General features: G+C 47.8%; 4 protein-coding genes across 4 annotated transcripts; 1 reads left to right on the top strand and 3 right to left on the bottom strand.

Annotated features, from left to right (window-relative positions):
- Positions 1-4,321: 4,321 nt before the first annotated feature.
- Positions 4,322-5,234, top strand: F5891DRAFT_978580 (uncharacterized protein; the record flags this gene model as incomplete). The annotated part of the gene is made up of 2 exons (XM_041376800.1): positions 4,322-4,685; positions 4,846-5,234. 2 exons carry the CDS (start codon positions 4,322-4,324, stop codon positions 5,232-5,234), a joined length of 753 nt encoding a protein of 250 aa, XP_041228268.1.
- A 2,648-nt stretch (positions 5,235-7,882) lies between these two features.
- Positions 7,883-8,170, bottom strand: F5891DRAFT_890313 (uncharacterized protein; the record flags this gene model as incomplete). The annotated part of the gene is made up of 2 exons (XM_041373281.1): positions 7,883-8,032; positions 8,084-8,170. Coding segments are annotated over 2 exons (237 nt in total), but the record flags the coding sequence as incomplete, so codon positions are not given.
- Positions 8,171-8,925: 755 nt separating this feature from the next.
- On the bottom strand, positions 8,926-11,190 carry F5891DRAFT_1022955 (uncharacterized protein). The gene is made up of 8 exons (XM_041361261.1): positions 10,881-11,190; positions 10,475-10,819; positions 10,317-10,424; positions 10,167-10,265; positions 10,026-10,119; positions 9,843-9,970; positions 9,327-9,794; positions 8,926-9,277 (listed from the first exon to the last, which is right to left on the bottom strand). The coding sequence occupies exons 1-8, from the start codon at positions 11,181-11,183 to the stop codon at positions 9,008-9,010; spliced, it is 1,815 nt and encodes a 604-aa protein (XP_041228266.1). The 5' UTR covers positions 11,184-11,190; the 3' UTR covers positions 8,926-9,007.
- Positions 11,191-11,224: 34 nt separating this feature from the next.
- On the bottom strand, positions 11,225-13,394 carry F5891DRAFT_1022951 (CDP-alcohol phosphatidyltransferase-domain-containing protein). The gene is made up of 11 exons (XM_041361260.1): positions 13,200-13,394; positions 13,064-13,145; positions 12,894-13,012; positions 12,791-12,838; positions 12,685-12,740; positions 12,610-12,632; positions 12,437-12,554; positions 12,301-12,384; positions 12,102-12,246; positions 11,740-12,054; positions 11,225-11,687 (listed from the first exon to the last, which is right to left on the bottom strand). Exons 1-11 carry the CDS (start codon positions 13,262-13,264, stop codon positions 11,468-11,470), a joined length of 1,275 nt encoding a protein of 424 aa, XP_041228265.1. The 5' UTR covers positions 13,265-13,394; the 3' UTR covers positions 11,225-11,467.
- Between the last annotated feature and the right edge of the window lie 402 nt (positions 13,395-13,796).

The following is a 13,796-nucleotide window of genomic DNA, read 5'->3' as shown; positions in this document are numbered from 1 at the left end:
AGATTTTGGAACATTTATCGACCTCTCTGAAGATACGACGTCCAGACCAAACGATGACTCGATAAGCCTACGACGGTCCACGATCCTACTATGATACCCACACCAGCATCTGGTACAACACCCTGCATTCTTGAAACTCGGAAAGGTGGCATTGAATGTCGAGTCCGATCCTCCAACCAATAGCAAGTAGCACTGTGACGAATAGGAAGTACCCGCTGTCTTCTTGTACCCAGTAGGATAATGCTGAATTTTGTTTGCTCACCATGAAACTTTGACTCCTCAGTCTGCCAGTTGGCGCGTCCGTGCACCAGAGACTCACATAAGTGAATACGACTCCGAGTTGATATCTTCTGACACGGACCGCGTAGCCTCTATTTTGTCAAGGATGCAGACGACTGTTGGCAGGTACAAGTGTAAACGGAAATTGTGTCACATTCCAGGGAGTAAGTAATTATCTTGGCACTGACGGTGGTGACATAGGAACACGGAAGCACCTCTCAACATCAGGATGATTTTAGAGGGTGCAGCCACGTCTCTGAGGAATTAAGTTTCGATACGTGCCCTCACGGATCAACAGCAACATGTGAGTCTACTTTTCTGCCATCGTCAATGTCACCTCAATAAGATAGCAAAGTCCTCTCTCAAGCTGTTACGAAGGGAGATTCGACGTATGACTAAATGCTTGAAAGGTCGTAAGACACGAAGGTAAATTGCCTGATCCATGCAGTATTAAGAACGACCGACTGTCTTTTTTCTAGTGGTCTGACTACGGAGACTAATAATCCATCATGATTTAGTAATACATGCGAGAAGCAGAAGGCCAACATTACACTGGCAAGGTCTACCGGCCTCACTAACAAGAGCGGTGCTCGTTTTGTTGCTAAAAATCATATTTAGGGTCAGTGACTCTACTAGATGTCCACTAGAGTTCGCGCATTTTTGGGAAAACATCTATAACTCTACAACACATCCACATAAAAATATGATTTTTTGACGGATGAATAGCCTGACATCGAAAGTACAAGGCCTGCTAGTTTTTTCTTTTAAAATCGACGTGTTGAGTCCAGCGGAGACTTACCGCGCAAAAAGTGCGGGTTTCCCTAGAGTTCGCGCATTTCGTCACACCATGTCACACGTCTGCCGCGGTGCCGTTTCACATTCCGCACCGTTCGAAAGTCAACTGCAGCGTATTTCGGCACAGCGGAGTTTAGATGTGTGTAGTCTCATTGTAACGCTTTGGATAGATTGTCACGTCTGGGCTGTATTTCATTCACAGCAGATGATTCTGACAAGCATGTAGCCCCGGAGAAATTTATTTTAGCATTCTATAATCATGTATAATCATCATATCGCATCCCAGATTTTTCCGTGGTGATCTGACCTTCAGAGGGAGTCATCTATGCACAAAATGAGCCTCGAACACCTATAACTCGACCATGGCACGAGATCCACTTCATTTCTTGCCAAAAGAATTACATGGTCATGTGTATTATGTTGGGAGAAACCTATATACAACATACATAAGGATTCCGTGCAGAATTGCGTGTGCTAGAGCCAATGCGACTAGGACGCGCGAACTCGTGGGACTATCTAGTAGGGATTGTTCCCAACTTTCTATCGTAGGCTCGTTAATCGCTACAATTATCGGCAGGCTTCATTACAATAATTGCCATGTCAATTCTCAGCAAACCGTACAAGGTTCGTAGCATTGACACGACCTGCATGGCACTATCCACATGAGAACAGGTTTGCATATTTACATAGAGCATATCATACTACATAGGACATAGTCAAGTGGGTTATGAGCACTATCAGAACGCTAATGCAGTGCATGAATTGACTATGTCCACTCTAGATGTGAAGAAACTCACCTTTGTAACACAACCAATTCCAGAAAATATTCCAGCATCCATGCGCTTCGACGCTCTCGGTATCACGCTCCGTATAGATAATACCTGAATCAACGCTCTCCCGGTCCCCTCTATCGACGTGGTCTTGTGTATGTCCTGGTACACCGGCTTGCCTAGACTGTGCCGATTCATTCTGAGATGTAACTTCGCGGGGCAAAGGTGACGCTGCAGTTGCTTGGTAATTATGCCTAACATCACCAGACGCCTGAGCCGAGCCTGCCGCAGTCGACGCAGGCTGCGAACGGGGATTCGCCCTGGCATTACTAGAAGACCGCGCTGTCGTTGTCTTACGTGGACGTGAAACTATAGTCCTCTAGGAATTCCCTGAGATGCGTCATTGAGAACAAATACGATGAACGTACTCTTTTAGCTTGTGCAGTCGCTACCTCGACAACATGTGGAGTCGACGTTTCCCTGTGGGATTGAGGGTGACGAATGCGCGTCCAAACGTTGCCAAGAGGTGGGATACGCCGTTCCCGGCTGGAAGATCTTGAAGACGTCTGATGAGCTTCCCCTGCATTGGACTTCGGAGATCGAGGACGACGAATCCGTTTCCATATCTTTGGAAAAGGCAGGATACGCCGCTCCCGACCGGTGGTCCTCGGGGAGGCCTGCTGGTGAGCAGAGCTTGATGAGGGTCCAGATCCAAATCGAATCTAACAAATTAATTTTAGCATATACTTGAATTCGAGTCTGGGACATCTTACATGGCGACCCTTTGTACTGCCAGAAGGATGTGGCGGTTGATCGAAGAACGCCGGGTTGTGTCCCAACGAACGTTGTTTTCCTTTGGCCTTCGCGCTGATTGTTGCAGGGAACTGTTACATACCATGAGTTTGATATTCTACCATGAACCTAGATCTCACATCAAGGGAGCTGCAACCAACAATCTAGTTCACTTCGTTAGTAGTCAGGATTGAATGCGTGGTGTAAGTTTGCTTGCCTCTTCCACTGAACGTATGATTAGATTAGTAGAGCCGTCCTTCGAATCCGAGGGCACGCTCGAAGCTGCAAAAAATTTGCCGTCCGGCGAGAATGCAAATGGATGGGTACATTTCATATCGGAGATGATGAATTCGTGACCCTTTATGTCATAGAAATGTGTGGGGTGATCGACATCGCCATCAATTTCCAGCGCCAAAAGCTTGCCATTTGGAGAAGCTGCCATGGCAAAGGGGATGTCATCTCCATCAAGGCCTTCGAAGCGCGCATCGTCATGCTTCCCTGTATTCACATCCCATGTCCAGAAAGACTTGTCGCCAAATGCAAGTACTACTCGAGGACGATTATTCGGTATAATAGCGGCTTGAAGTAATGGTATATCTGGAAGCGCGATCTCCGCTATTCGGGCACACTTTGGTATCTCCCACGCAACACCCCCCTTTGTATCACTAGTGACAAGGAGAGTACTATCGACAGATAGAGCCGCCACGAAAATGGTTTGAGCAGCATTCGACACAGTTACTCGTTGAGTGATTACCCCGCTCCCTGTGTCCCATACAAGCAACTCTCCATCCCTTGACAAGCTTACTGCGTGAGATGAATCAGGAAGAAATCCCACAGCAAGGATCAAGTCATCATGTCCTCCAAATGGTGGTCCTACAAGGTGTGTTGAAGTAGCATACCAGCAACGTATCGTATGGTCTGGTGATGCGCTTATAATTTTTTGTCCGTCAGGAGACCATGCCACAGCAGTTATATGCGTATGGGCATCTGCAAGCATTTCTAGCCGATACTTGCTCTTCGACGATATGTCGGTAATGGTCACCCCCGAACAAGCAGTACCGCTCGCGATTTTCTGGCCATCGGGAGAAAATGCCAGACATGTCGGAGTGTCCGTGGTGCTCATTCAACGGGACTGATGTGAATGTAAAATACCCTTGACAATGGATTATAAATTGAAGGATATATACAAATTTGCGGATTATACGTACTTAGGAAGCGCACGTAGGTTTGTGATCTACCAAGTTGTTCCAGGCGAGGTTGAAAATTACTAGGTGGTGATTTTGTATAGACCAGCTTGTGAGGCTCGTGAGAGATGAGGTTGAAGGAAGGATTCTAAGTGGAGACGTCATGATCCACTAGCAAATATACCGTTAGCCTAGGCTATGTTAGTAACGTTGTCAGCACGGCGTCGGCGACTAGCCATAGTATTGAAAACGTTGACCATAGTATGTCGAGGGAGTCATAGTACAAGACCATTGCGTGGAGTAACGGAGCGGGACTTTTTATGTGCCGGTAATTATTGCACTGAGTGTACCGATATTATGAAAATGATTACTCATAGTTTACACGGACCAAAAATACTGGCACTCACCAGGCGCTCTTGGCGTCTTGAGTCCGACTCGGTCGTGAGTCAAGTAGACAAGCGGTGCCGGCTCCAAGTCTCTAACTGCTTCCGCAAGCCATTCATGTGCCTCGACAGTCAGCTCCAAGAACTCCAGCTTATCCAACACTCCCTCCTTCCAGGTGAATCATTCTCCTTCGCGCTCCCTCCAGAAGATTCTAGAATATGGACCTCGCTACTCCACTCCTTCAACACTGCTGCTAGCACTACAACTCTCTCATCTCTGCTCAGCCCAGTTCCACAAGTCAAGTTCGAAGTGAAGGCTGCGGATGCACGGATCTTCTTCGAGGTACAGTTCCCAGAGCGATACCCGGAGGATTCGGATGTCGACACCGCTCGGGTTCCCTTCATCTCGGTCAACGGGGAGGGCATATCCAGAGATGAAGCATCACCGCTGGCGGGCCTTTGTTCAGGAGAAATCAGCCGAGGTGCAAGGAGATGAGTGAGCATATCACGGCGTCTTATAATGTGAGGAGTCCTAAATTATATGGAGTTTTCCGATCTACCAGTTGCTATGCATGCACTTGCTGCCGAAACTACATGAAGACGGACATAGTGTTGATACAGCAAGGACTATGGATATCATAGAACAGCAGAGCACAAACCGTCTCCCAGAGAAAGCAGACTACCACGCCCTCCTGACGTCTCATCACCTCGTGTCCCCAACAAAACGGCGGTCGTTACAGCGATGGTCCTCTGAACTTTCGATATCTGGCTTCGCCAAAGTCGGCTACCCGGGCGTCATTTATGCACAGGGTTCACAGGAAAATATACAAGAATTCGTTGCCAATGTCAAATGTATGCAGTGGCTGGCGCTAAGGGTGCGGTTTGTGGAACCCATAGATCTGGCCAACGATAAGAATCATCGGGGTTGGACTGAGTTCCAGAAGGTCGGAGAAGTTGTGGAAGAGATGAAAAGACGCGGCAGGGACAAATATATCACAGAGATGGGCATCGGAAGTTCGGCTTTGCAATGAATCACCATGCTCTGCACGGATGGAAGGCATCTCCGTCACGGTAATTCAGCAGGCTATTACTGAGGATATGCATAAGGCATGGAGGCGAAGTAACATGCACCGGTGGTCAGGTACATTTGGTAAGTTATAACTTATCCTATCGTATGTGTGACCCTCAGCCATGGAAATAGCAGCTGTCGTAATCGTGCAGCATATGGCAGGGGCTCGTGTAGTCGAGAGCTGAGCAGATCCGTAAGAGATACTCTGCCCACTCACTGTTGGTGTTGGTGCGACCATCAGTCTGGTCATTAATACCACGCTGTCAAATCACTTCTATGGTTCGAGGGATTCTCCTCTGACTATGTCAAGGGGGTGTTGATTTTCCTAGAACGCGATGCAGACCAGCCATATAACTATGCAGCACGGGTTACGTGCACGCTCATGGTTGTGATGTTTTGAACACTCCTGTATGATAGTTTTACTGCACGATACTCCAGGACTCACAAGCCCATCCTGGCGGTCAAGCTCAGGTTTGACACATAATAGGGCACAAGGACGACATAGTTTTTCTCAGGTTCTCAATTTCGTAGTTTTATCAATACCGTCAACACGGAATCTACTTAGTACTCAGAATGTGTGCCATTGTTCGAAAGGGCAAAATACTATATCATCGTGGAGAAGGTGGTCGCAGAGTATAAAACAGCAGCATCCACAAGCACGCGCACAGTAGGCCTTATACCTCTCCTGACGTGAGTTGTAAAGACATTACATCATTCTATAAATTGTCGCATGGGCACCCTTCTTTGAGGGCAGTTGAATGACTTACCACAACATCATGACGAATGGATGGATCCCTATTTTAGCCAGGAGGATGTATCATTCTCCCTGCATGCAGTTTGCATAGGATAATGCAGCGGGATTCCTAGGTCTGTGTCAACTGTCCCAGAAACAGTCGAGAGGAATTTTTGAGTAGGTGTGAATTGTGCGTTCGATGGTCCAAATGCGGTACGCCAGCAATCCTGTGCATGTTCAAGTTCGCAAGTGTCTCGATATCGCACTTACGCGGGAATGTACTTACCTGAACTGAACAAATTGGTTGCAAAAGTAAAGACAATGTACGCCGTGAGCCAATGTTTAGTCTGGTCAGCGAAGACACTGTTGGCATCACTAGCCAGTGAAAAGTCGTAGACCGTAAAACCCCCGCACACTTCGAAACGAATGAACGTCAGAGCACACATTTTCTGAGTATGATAGCAACCAAACCTGCAACTGCACACCACATCATGCATGGTAGAATCACAACCCGGACAGATTGCCAAACGATGTGACATCGATAAACCTTTTTGTCAGAAAGGGAATTTCTATAAGCTATGAGGGTTTCAAGTTGGCAGGTGATGTTTTGATCCTACCACTACCCCGTCGGCAAGCAGAGTTTGCATGAGAATCGCCGCAGCCTTGACCACATATGTCTCCTGGGTATAGTCTGCGAAGAATGCCGCTGGGTCGCCTGGGAATGTGTTACGATACTTCACCAATCCATCTTCGAGCTGAATAATGTCTATGACCATGTGCTTGGGAGTCTTCAGTAGATGGTATCAGATTCAAGTGACGAAAACCTGACCATAGTACTCAGTAAACACAGAAGAACAGTAACCGCAGCGATTGGCCGATTATGCTGGTCGTGGATGATGGCATAATGCGCCCAGTCAGAAGTCGCCAGTGTTATAATTAACCAGAGTCGACTCTTGTTCAAAGTGGCTTTAATCCGATGGCGGACAGTGTCACAGCCGGGAGACAGTCAAACCAGACTGTGAGTTCTCAGACTATTTCAGCCCCATTCCAGTATAAGCAGATTCACATATCATTCGAGGACAACGCTTGTACGATGTATAGATCATTTGCGCACGGTATTCCGGAACGTTAGTTGCGAAAGCAATGAGCTAGAAAAACAACAATTTACATATAAGGACCGCCGATCACCTGCAAATTTACAGAAATAAATGCAGTGCTCGTTCAACCCAAGGTGCAATGTAGTGTCCTGCATTACTTAGATTAAACTTAGCTAGTCTAATGTGCAAAAGCAGTTTAGCAACGTCAATACATGTGTAGTGTGAAAGCTCTAAACATTGCATTCATGATCCATCGTGCAACAGGCTTTATTCACCAGAGTTACTTATGGAATACATATTAACGAAAGCAAAACATAACGCGAGATGATCCGTGTTGAGAGCGGGCACATTTAGTATCTCCTGTCGTAGTCGTGGCCACGAGGATCGTAGTCGCGACTGCCGCGGCCACCACCACCACCACCACCACCACCACTGTATCCTCGGTCATAGTCACGGTAGCCACCGCGATCGTAGTCCCTGCCGCCGCCGCCGCCACCACCACCACCATCCTCCTCCTCGATACTCATCAGGACGACCTCCACGACGACGATCATCATAGTCACGGGAATAGCGGCTGTCGTAAGGGCGCGGGTCGTACGGGCGCTCATCTATTCGAGAGCTGTGAGAACCAAAGAATACTCTGACAACACAAATACTTACTATCATGGCGCTTGGGAGGGCCGTAGTACCTTCCAGGCGTCGGAGTACGCGCACGTCCGCGGCGGGCCTAAACGCCAAATCAACAAACGTTGGCAAAATCCAAAGCATGAGGTTATATACTCTTTCTACGGTGGCAATTTTCCCCATGATTTCAGTCGCATTGAGCGCAGTGATGGCAGCGTCTGCCTCCTCAGAAGTCTCCATGGTGACGAATCCGAACCCACGAGACTCGCGGGTATGCGGGTCGTACATGACAGAAGCCTTTTTGACCTATTCCTATTGGATCAGCAGTAAGAAACAAAACCACAGGACGACACGTACACGGCCAATTTTAGCGAACACCGCTTCAAGGTCACGCGTATCAACACGGTGACTTAAGTTTGAGACATGAAGATTGTTTCCAGGGTTGTGACCACCGCTGTCACCCCCCCGGCTACGAATATTGTCAGCTTCAGACATGACAAAACTCTAAACACCACCCACCCTCTATCTTCCCGTACGGGGCTCCTGCTGCGGCTAGACCGCCTGGGAGGTTCACCCCCACGATCTCTGCCAGGTGAGCGAGCACTGCCATTCCAGTTCTGCTCCTCCCTACCAGCAGGTCCGCCATTCATATTGGCCTCGTGCGTGGGAATGCTAATCCCAGAGGGTGCAATATCTTGTGATTGCCAGGCTGAATGGGCGGAAAGGGTGAAAACAAGATCAATGTCGATTCATGGCGGTGGGTAGAACGGTGGAGGAGGAATGGGGCGATTATACTGTGCCGCGCGTACGCGTCATAGTGCACGCGAATGAACTACTGAGGGCGCACTACGTATGAGAAGTCGAGAGAGCTCGGTTTACTCGAGTTGCGCATCAGTATTTCTAGATAGGTCGTTATCGGCCTTCAGCCGATATTTGGTGGTGAAGACATCCCAGCTGCTCCGAATTCAAGAACGGAATGAGACTGATGAATGCGATGAGAAAAATAGTGCTGGTATGTACGAGGCGGTTGTGCCGGAACAGAAGAAACTATTGAATGCAGAACTGGCTGTCGTCGTCGGGGCTGATGCTGAAAACGTACCGTCATCCATTGTTGCTGTCCTTGTCGAAATTGTCGGGGTGGTGGTTGAGAAAAGAAAGCTGGAAATCGGCAGGAAAAGTTGAAACCTCGTGACAAAGTATTGACAGGACAAACATGGACACACAACGTTGCGCCACTGAGCTTCTAATCTACGCATTACAGGGTATGGTGAAATATTCCTCCTAGATAAGTCGACCGCTCGACCAGCCTTGATATGTTGGTGTTTGCTTGATCCAACTAATAAGTTCGTCCCGCCGCACTTTCAGGCCTTGATCTTCCGACTGGACCTTCGTCTTCTTCCCATCCACGAATTCCCACTTTTGCTCCTTGATAGTCACCAAGCCTTCCTTGAGCTCATCACCGCCCAAAATCACAGCAAAAGGCACTTCATCCTTTTCACCGGCCATGAACTGCGCAGTGAGCTTCGGCTTCTTCTTTGCAAGGAAGTCGGTCTGAAAAGACCAGTCAACGTATGACTTGGAGAATGCTAGCGCGACTAACCTTTATACCTGCTTCCCTGAGTTCCTGTACGAGTGCAATCCGCTCTTCCAACAAGCCATCACCAGCAGCCAACACATACACCATCGTCTCCTTGCTCCGCATTCCCTTCTCCACCCACTTCGGCCACACAATCGCAAAGATCCGGTCAAGACCAATGCTGACCCCAATACATGGAAGTCCTGGTGCCTTCTTCCCTTCAGCAGCAGCGGCGGCAGTGAACATACCAACCAGGTTATCGTACCGGCCACCAGCAGCGATGGACCCGACGCCAACCTGTGATTCGTCCAACTCATCTTCTTCGCCGTCATCAGCTTTGGCTTTTTTCGAAGACTTCGCTTTCGAAGGGGCTGGGGCTGGGGACTCTGCGTTTGCGGCAAAAGCTGGTGGTGCTGATGCTTCGACGATAGCTTCATAGATGATGCCTGTGTAATAGTCTAGACCGCGGGCGAGAGACATGTCGAATGAGATCTATTCATACGTGAATATCATGTTTCGATTCACGGAAAACGAGCCTACTTTGTCGAGAACTTTGTAAGCTCGCAGGAGAGTAAAGAGAATATCCATGTCTGAAATGCCCTGCTTGGCGCTCGGGTTTGCCATAAGAGTGGTATCTGCTTTCAAAATATCGAGTAGCGACGGGCCACCTGTATCACGAAAGAGATGAAATATTTAACTCTGCATGAAATCAAGGCGGCCTACCTTTGTGCTTGACATACTCTCCGATCTTATCAGCGACATCTGAAGAAAGTCCTTTCTCCTCTGTCATTTCTTTCTTCACTTCTATCCAGGGGAGCTGTACGCAATCAGAACAACAGCAATAATGTATCTCCATCAACCAACCTTGTCCAACTTGTCCACGGCCGAGGATATCGATCGAATTTTGGCCTGTGGCACACCGCAAACCTCAAAGATCCCATCAAGAATTTTGCGGTGATTTAGCTAAGTTGAAAGGCGTCAGGGTAAATCCAAACCTTGTTTGAACAACCTTACCTTGATTGTAAATTCTCCAACATCCAATCTCGTCAAGATAGTGCATAGTAGACTGATAATCTCAGCATCTGGGATCATTGGGTCCCATACACCTGTAATATCCAAATCCTGCAACAAGTTATGCAAGATACCCCGGGTATAAGTTCAAAAGTGCGTACTGCTTGTGAGAACTCGCGCATTCGACCTTTTGACATCACAGGGTTGTCTCTCCGGTAGACCTTGCCGACTTGCCAAATCTTCGCTTGGACCGTAGCACCAGCCATAGCCAGATACCGTGCCAAAGGAACAGTATGATCATACCGAAGCGCAAGCTGTTCGCCCCCCTGGTCCATCAAGTCAAAAATGAGCTTCTGGTCCTCGCCGTACTTTCCAGCAAGCACGTCCTTGCGCTCGAAGACAGGTGTGTCGAGGGCGCTCCCGCCGTAAGACGTAAACACATCCTTAACGATGCGCTCAACATGTTCCCGACAAAACATCTCCGCAGCGCCGTAATCACGCGTGCCCTATGCAGCCTACTTGAGTACCCTTCAGAGATGTATGATCGCGGTGCACACTCGAACACACCTTTGCGGTTTTGAGGAGGAGCCGCTCCTTCTTCTTTCCAGCGTCCTTGCTCCCGCCTGCGACATTCATCGCAGCCATTGTTTTCTTCAACTCGCCAAGTCTCTTCTTGGCAGCGTCTATACTGGACGCATCGGCATTTTGTAGTCGGAGATCATTCAATGCACCTGTTGCTTGTGCAATTTCAGCAAGGAGTGAATCTGATGTTTCAGTGGTCATTGTACGTGTCCCGATGGATTTTGGTATCAGAGTGCGAAAGTTGGCGGTTAATCGATATGATCTACAAAAAGCACGACTAGAGAACATAGAAAAGATAAAAATATGATTGATCATTAGACGTGACTCGAGCAAGACCCGGAAACTCCGTTTAGCTGGAGTCACTTCCGGGGTACGTCTGTATGTAGAGATGACCTATACATCACATGGTGAATATTCCTCCAATTCATGGTGTCCGGTCTACTACACCACTATCTTTACACCCAGAGCCATATCCAAGCAATGGTATTTGGCAGAAGAAGATCTAGAGTGAACAATCATACCGCAGTGCAGACGAGAAATGTGCTCTACGTTCCAATTCTAAACTACTCGTGTCAAAGCCGTTTCACATATCCATCCTGCTGTATATCACGCGTCTCCCTCCACACGCCCTCTCCATCCTTCTTGCGCACAGTAAAACATGCGATACCAAGAAACTCCGTGATATCTCTAATGACCAGCGCACAGAAGCGTGCATACGTGATGAGCGAAACTGCGAGGGTCAGGTAGATGAACACTGCCGTTCGCTTTGGTGTTGACTGTATTAACGGCGATCTATTCTCGAATGAGCTTCCTCAACATCAGTGCATTGACATTCGATGCTCACCTGTCAAATAGGAATGGAAGTTGGGCATCGACCATCCCGACAACACTCCATAACCACATGTTGTGCCACAGGGGAAACGGCGCACGTGTAATATGGCTCAAGATCATCCTTCCTACTTGGTGGGCAAACTGTAAGCCCCATGCGAAAAGAAACGGTAGGAAGAGTGGTGAGTGAATGATGGTGGAGTCATGGTAAGAGGGGCTCAGCAACCACAAGATCTGGAGGGTCGCGGAAATGACGAAGGGCAAGAGGTAGACGAGAGGTTTGAGACTCGACTTCCCATCAGATCTCGTGGCTTTGATGACATTGCGGTAACTGAAGAAGCGTTAATATATGTACCAAATGATTACTGGTGTAGTCACCTCGAGACAATATTGAAAGCCAGACCAAAAGCACCGAAAACCATGAAAGACTCGTTGAGACCAATGTTAGGAACGTGCTGAACAACTTGAGGTATTCTATCTAGACGGGTGAAAGACAACAGTTTCTTGTCCCAGAATGTAGGGCCTGTGTGGTGCGAGTGAGATCGAGTGTTTTGTAAAAAAAAAAAAAACCTCTTACCGAATATTCCCGTTATAACATAGATAATCACGATCATTAAGATACCCTCTACTGGACCTGAAAAAGGACCGAGGTACAATATTCCTGAATTGCAAGTCAATATATGAACACGACTTGTACATGGCACTAGACCCACCAGTATGATATTCTTCCCATGTGGTCAAGTAGAAATTTGCAAGAGTGGCTATTTGCGATGCAACGGTCCACCACGAACGGCCAAGATTGAGTGCGCGCGACGCAAGAACGACCTCAAGCTGGGAAGCACAAAGGATGAGGCCAGATATGCAACCTGAAGTGCGGACAACGTACTGTAGTGTTGAGTGCGTCGCAACCTATGAAAAAATAAAGTTAAATGTCGACACGCATCAGGAAACGCACACAGACCATGATCAAACATCTCTCCTAAAGGACCGGCCATTCCCGTTCTCCGTGCCTGCTTTCTGCACTTGGATAAGCATTGATAGTGACTGGTGCAAAGGTATCCACCCACCCATCTACGGCGTCTAAACTTTGATACATGAACAACCCGATCGCCCACCTGAGTTTCGAGGGTCAGCGCGATACGGGCTTGATGCGAAGAACAGAGCGCGCACGTAAAGTAGATCCATTGAGGAGGTCCTGTTTCCCCATCCTTCTCGGTCAAGTAAAGCGGGTCATAATATAGTAGTGTGACAACATTAAAAACAACGATGCATAGGCCAAGCAAGGTTATCTGAGCAAAATTAATCTGACTGATAACAAGTGCAAAGTAGTGATAACATACGGTATTTGGGGCGATGTTCAATGGAAAGAGCTTGATGAACCAATTCCAGTATGGCGTGAGGAGATAGTGCGAAACCAAAGATCTTATTCTCGAAGTTCAGTATCACAGCGAAAGAACACTTGGAACAAGTACCCACTCATCTACACCTTTATAGGAATATTTTTTGAGATTTTTGAGCGCTGGTTGCGAGAGATAACCCATAGAAAAGCTGTAACTTTGCACGAGATGGATCTGTAAACAACGTCGGAAATGTTCAAATACACAGAGCAGACATGCCAACTATCTCAGTGGTTACGTAGTATGTGACGAGGCTCCAAAATTTTGCTCGGTGGACGTTAACCTGCACAGCCACTGAATAAACCTCAATCAACACCAAGCGCGTGCCAATGAGCCTTATGATAGTCCAGAATGTGTGAATGTTATTGCCGCAGGCTCAGAACGTCCAACAAAATAATTCAACGCATGAGGAATTTCAGGATCATCATCCTAGTACAGTTATCATTATGTTCAAACTCAATATGCAAATTCATACTAATACTGCTGAAAGGGCGGCTTGAGCGGAAGTGAGCTAGCAGGGCGTTTGTTGTGTTGATCAGCGAGACAACTGAAGGTTGACTGAAGGGTAGAAAAATCGGTTCTGGCGTACTCTTCTCGACTCGATGTGAAAGGAGCGCGTGGTCAGTGATCTGACGCACAGCACCGAGAGCTTGCACTGCTTGAGATCACATCTCAA

This window comes from Suillus fuscotomentosus, assembly GCF_016647785.1.
Source record: "Suillus fuscotomentosus strain FC203 chromosome Unknown F5891scaffold_16, whole genome shotgun sequence".
NCBI lineage: Eukaryota > Fungi > Basidiomycota > Agaricomycetes > Boletales > Suillaceae > Suillus > Suillus fuscotomentosus.
This window is presented reverse-complemented; position numbering and strand designations above follow the sequence as displayed.

What these genes read in the sequence shown, in the direction of transcription:
- F5891DRAFT_1022955 (XM_041361261.1), bottom strand. Translation starts at nt 11,183, where the DNA reads ATGTTCTCTAGTCGTGCTTTTTGTAGATCATATCGATTAACCGCCAAC. An exon ending in TTGGAGAATTTACAATCAAG is followed by an intron (nt 10,266 to 10,316) that starts GTAAGGTTGTTC and finishes CTTTCAACTTAG; the next exon opens with CTAAATCACCGCAAAATTCT. An exon ending in AGAGTATGTCAAGCACAAAG is followed by an intron (nt 9,971 to 10,025) that starts GTAGGCCGCCTT and finishes TTCGTGATACAG; the next exon opens with GTGGCCCGTCGCTACTCGAT.
- F5891DRAFT_1022951 (XM_041361260.1), bottom strand. Translation starts at nt 13,264, where the DNA reads ATGGGTTATCTCTCGCAACCAGCGCTCAAAAATCTCAAAAAATATTCC. An exon ending in GCGACGCACTCAACACTACA is followed by an intron (nt 12,555 to 12,609) that starts GTACGTTGTCCG and finishes TGTGCTTCCCAG; the next exon opens with CTTGAGGTCGTTCTTGCGTC. An exon ending in ATGGGAAGAATATCATACTG is followed by an intron (nt 12,385 to 12,436) that starts GTGGGTCTAGTG and finishes CTTGCAATTCAG; the next exon opens with GAATATTGTACCTCGGTCCT.